This window comes from Malus domestica, chromosome 03 (assembly GCF_042453785.1).
Source record: "Malus domestica chromosome 03, GDT2T_hap1".
Lineage (NCBI taxonomy): Eukaryota > Viridiplantae > Streptophyta > Magnoliopsida > Rosales > Rosaceae > Malus > Malus domestica.
In genome coordinates, this window is record NC_091663.1 from 30905306 (window position 1) to 30910667 (window position 5362).

A 5362-nucleotide genomic window follows, 5' to 3' on the forward strand; every position below is an offset into this window, starting at 1 on the left:
CAATAAAAAAGTATTTGTCCCCAAGGGGACACCGACACTGTGGCTATAGGTTGCTTTGCTTTTATAAAAGACAACGTTGAGCTTTTAATGAATATTTTCAATTCTATTATCATTAAGTTTTGAAAATGACATTATTTATTCAACATGCATTATGTCCCCTAGGGAAGATCCAGTGACGCGCGGGATGGTGAGGTACAGAGCCGGCGCCGATGGTCCCGACAATGGTGCCTAACCTTCCTTCAGACAGCCATTGTGGATGTAGAAAATCCAAGGGGCATAGTCGATGGAGTTGACGGAGAAGTATAGGTATGTTTGTCATTTAATCCTTCATTCCATTATGCCCTCTACGTACCAAATGCAGACCAAAATAATTGTCCCATTCCGTCATGTGCATGCCAAACATAGCATGGAACCCTCATTCCATTCCAACATGACTACCACCATCTCCCACTACAGACACCAACTTTACGCTACCACTACCATTGTTACCTCCACCTCCAGCACCACCACCACGACAACCACAACTGCCACCACTATTATTGGCGCCACCATCACCATAACTACAACCACCACCACTGTTGTTGCTGCTGCCCTACTACCAACACCACAACCCACTACTGGCCCCACCACGATACCCCACCATTGCCGCTTTGAAAACATCGTACACCGATATTCACAGTTCTTAGAAGACATTGATTGCTGAGATGGATGATTGGGCCTGTGTTCATGGAACAAAGAAACACTTAATTTCTGGAAACTGAGATAACTTTCTACCATTTCAATCCGTTGACGGGAGTACCATTTGACAAACCAGTGGGAGAGTATTGTGAATTGGCGGGGCTATTCTCTGAGAAGTTAATGATGTGTGGACATTTTTACATCATGCGAACCGGCATTAAAAATTCCAAGCCAGCACACGAACATTCAGTGATGCAGGCCACCTGCTTATGATTTCTCTGTCCTCCTGTAGTCCGGTACGACTGACTCAAACAATTGCGAAAGCCCTTGGGAAAAAAGTAGCAATCATCCATGACAACTTGTATGCAGCTTCTTCGGGGTTTTTGGGCAGCTTCTTTCCTTGTAGAGACTTTTATGATCACCTGAGAAAGTAGGGCAGATGTTCTTGTGATTTAATCGGGCCTCTTGGCCGAGCAACAATGGACAGCATAGAGAGATACCTCCTTTCCAAACACGGTAACAACAATGTTCGTAACCAAGTTCAGTTGGTTCAAATATCCGATTACGTAAATAATTTAGATAAAGATTTACAACTTGAGGGACAGTACCCTAGCCAGATTCTTAACACATCTTTCATTTTTATTCATTTCATATTTGTGAGTAGCTTACAAAAACAAGAAAAAGAAAAAAAAAGATAACGTTGAAACTTGAAAATACAAGTATATCAATGTCATTCAGCTAACAAGTATATGTCAGATGATAAGAATCACCTAAAACGACTGCTAAACCGCGAATTTCAAAATTGTTCTGGGAGGAAAATGGCTGCTTTGAAAGGCCAAGAAAATACCGCCCCTTTATGCAAAAGCTTTAATCAACAGCAAATTGTGCGCACCAGAACGATGGATGAGATATCACCGCTTGAGTTGCCTCCTCGCCAGAGCAGGAGGTTTCTTAGGGATGTAAACCTTATAACTCACCTGCCAAAAGTATTTAAACATCATTAAAGCTAGTAGTAGAAAATAGACTATCAAACTTTCTTGTATGGTCTAAAAAGAGTTTCTAAACTGAAACTAATGCAAAAAACGTGTGCTCTTCACAGGGACATCCGATTATAAAGAAAGAACAGTAAACACATTTGTGACGGATCAAAACACCCACCTGTACCATTTCACTACCTCGCATCACCGACATTGTTTTCTGCTCAAACTGTGAGCCAACTGTAGCTTCATCTTGCTGTTTATCAGAACTATTTTCTCCTGAAGGTTCAGGAGCAGTAGAATCATGACCATCATCAATATCTTCACCGTTGCTATTGCTTCTTTGAGGATCAGTTTGGGCAGTCCCAGGAGCACCCTTATCTACACAACTCTCACTCACCAACAATCTTTCCTCAAGAGGTTCCTGTAAAGCAGGTTCTTGTTTCAGCGTGGGGTGAGCTTTTAGCGAATGACCCCTCAATGTTGGTGAAGTCGCATTTGGTTTATTAAGGGCAGCAGTGGTCTTAACCTTTATACCAACAACCACTTGCTCTATTGGACAAGCAACATCTTGCTTGGCAGGGATAAATTCATTGCCATCTGGTTCCTTTTCAAGGTTTTGGGAAGAAAGCATGGAAACTCTCTCTTGAGGCCCATTGGCCTCTTCTACTGATTGGATTGCATCAACCCTTTCAGCAACATCCTCCTCGGATGACTTTGCTACAACCACTCTAGCACCACTCTCCGCGGGGGATTCTGTTTGAACCAATTCAACCTTTGTGATGGACGGCTGTTTCAAATCAATAGCGGTCTCGTCTTCCTGATTGGTAGTTACCGCTGAAATTCTTTGATGCTTTCCTTTGAATCTTTTTAGATTTTCCAAAGCCTTTTGTCTTAAAATTGATTCCAGATCCTCACCTGGCAGACGACTGATTGTCCCAGAAACCCCATTCTTATTTTCATTAACAGGACCAGTAATCCCAATTCCATCATCTTGGCCCGCGCAATCTTTTTCCAAAATGTTACGAATATCTTTGAGATCCATGATTGGAACATTAGAAACATAAGCTTCTTCCTCTTTCCCACTCTCTACTTCCGTTCTCTTCTCAAATGCAACATCTAAACGATTATTCAACTCCCTCTTGCACCCTCCGTCATTACTATCATTACTTCTACAAGAAGAGTAATCATCATCGTATGCAATCTCTTCTTTGTGCCCATCTGTATCCATCCATCTGCCATGCTTGTCTTCTTCCGTTACTGTAACTACAGATCTCAAACTCCTCGTATTGTTCTCATATGTCACTTTTTCCTCACTCCGACGATCACCACTCTTGCTACGCTGACTGCGCGAAGAACAGCTCCATGACCTATATCTAGTCCTCTTAGACTCGCTATCAACCATTTTAATATCACTTTCATCTCTGTTTCGTTTTTCTGGTCTGCCCCTATGCCTCTTAGATTCAATGTCATCGCCACTAATTCCCCCACTAGGACAAGTTGAGCAGCTAAACGACGCACTACTCCTGGAACTAACGCTAGCATTCCTCCTAGGCTTCTTCCTCAAATGAGTTTTCTTATCATTCTTCTTCTTTGCCGATTTCCTCTTCTTTCCACGGTCAGAGTCCTTGCTGCTGTCACGGCTATAAGAGCGTCTCCGAGCCCTCTTCTTGCTCCCTTTTGCAACCTTCCGAGTGCGCGATCGAGCCCTTCTACTTCTCGAATCATCCTCTGAACCAAAAGACGAAAACGATTCCAAACTTCTTGAATCATCCTCACCAGAATACGAAGCAGAATCGTCACGACGGCGAAGCTTCTTGTATCTATATTTCCTACTTTTACTCTTACTCTTACTCTTCTTCCTTGTTCGAGCCTAAAACCGCCACACACGTGAACACAAACATTAACTTTAGCATTTAGCATAAAACATTGGCAATCATGAATCAAATTACAAAACCTTAATCTCAGACATGATCATATTTGTACAACGTTATAATCAAAACATCATATTTCTTAGCAAACTACTTATAATGCTGTCTAAAGTTATCGATTTTTTTTGGATTCCAAAACCTAAATCAGAAAAACAAAACCAAAAAAAAAAGTGATCTTTTCAGCACGGAAGGAAACCCCATGTAGTTAAACAAAAAAAACGAGGAACCTAAAACACGACAACAACTGAGAAGAGAGGGAGAGAGAGAAAGACAACAACCTTGGAGCGTTTCTTGGTTTGAGAAGAAGAGGACTTGCCCATCTGGGTTTATACCTGCAACAATCGACACTGTTAAAAGCAAAATTAAGATTGCAAAGAAAGCAAAAGGAAAGGGTTGAATCTTCAAAAGTTGGATCGGAGGATTCGAGATTTGAGGAGATAAATATATGCGTCTCTCTTTCTCTTGAGGATTGTGTGTTACGCTTTGGTTCTTCTGGCCTTCTTTCTACCTCTCCCGTTTGGCCAACGCTGCTCTTTATAAATAAGGGTTTGCTTTTTTTTTTTTTTTTTTTTTTTTTTTTTTTTTTTTTTTTTTTTTTTTTTTTAACACTTCATGGTTGAGTCGTGGCTTTCAATTTTTATAGGTATCGAAACACGAGTTATATGGTGTAGCACGAGTATACTAATACATAAAACTTTACACGTTACAAGTTATATGTGTATTATCTGATAACTTTCCTCAAATAATATTTTGCCCAATGTGGCCCTATTTTAAATTATTATTTAAAATTTTTATTTTTATTTCTTCAATCATGTTAAAAACGTGAATTTTATATTTATATTAAATGTGTAAAATAACATTCTTAAATGTGAAAAGTACGTACATGTATACACATAGATGTATGTTGAAGTTTTAATATGTGTTGTTTAACAAATCATTAAGATTACTTTCAGTAACACAGAAATCTCTAAAAAAAAAAAGGTTATCTTTCTCTAAAAGGTCTCCCTTTTTGGTTCTCTAAAATTCTTTTTATGTGAAAAACAAACCTAGGAAACTTTCGCCATTGGCCCTAGCCTTTGGCTTGGGTGCCGAAGGCATCCACCCCTCCTTCCTTCCTTGGTTGCTTCATTTCTTCCTTTCTTCTTTTCCTCTCTCTTCTTTGTTTCCCGTGAGTTTTTCCTCAGTTTCTCTCTCCTTTGCCCTCCCCACTCATCTCCTATGCTCTTACCCCTCCCTGCATCCCCTCATCTTCCTTCCCATTTTTCAGTTTTCACCCTTCCCTTTTAATTCTCGATTCTCCCCTGAGTTTAATCTCAATTTTCCTTGAGCCAATTCTCAATTATCTTGCTCTTCATGCCTACGTCTTTTAATTTTCCTTCCTCCCTATTCCTCAGTCGTGATATTCCATCCCCACCCCACCAGGTGCTCGGATCAACGAGCTCCGTTCAGAAATTGGATATAAGATCCATTTCTCTCCCTCACTTCCCCTCCCTCAACCGGCATGCTAAATCCCTATCGATGCTAGGTGTTCTGTAGCCTTCGCCATAGTAAGTGTATTTTACATACCCCTTAACCTCACTTTCTACCTCTAAGATACTTTGTTTGTATATATTTGCAGGGATTCGTGATGGGGACTTGGTTCTAGTGTCTATTTTCTCAGTTCGACTTTGGCTTTCTCCGAGGATGTGGCGCCGAATCTGGTTTATGCCACTTGAATTAGGGTTTTTTGTTGTTTGTTTTTTCAACCTTCGGCCCTAAGCTTATGTGGGCCTCTCG

The 5362-nt window shown here is 40.6% G+C and overlaps 1 protein-coding gene across 2 annotated transcripts; it reads right to left on the reverse strand.

Moving 5' to 3' along the window:
- Nucleotides 1-1296: 1296 nt before the first annotated feature.
- Nucleotides 1297-4218, reverse strand: LOC103427328 (uncharacterized). Of its 2 annotated transcripts, XM_070819294.1 has the most exons (4): nt 3865-4164; nt 1837-3528; nt 1558-1655; nt 1297-1507 (listed from the first exon to the last, which is right to left on the reverse strand). In XM_070819294.1, exons 1-3 carry the CDS (start codon nt 3904-3906, stop codon nt 1590-1592), a joined length of 1800 nt encoding a protein of 599 aa, XP_070675395.1. In that variant the 5' UTR covers nt 3907-4164; the 3' UTR covers nt 1297-1507; nt 1558-1589. The 2 variants fall into 2 exon arrangements, with proteins under 2 accessions (XP_070675395.1, XP_008363613.3); XM_008365391.4 differs by having other exon boundaries at nt 1297-1655; nt 3865-4218.
- Between the last annotated feature and the right edge of the window lie 1144 nt (nt 4219-5362).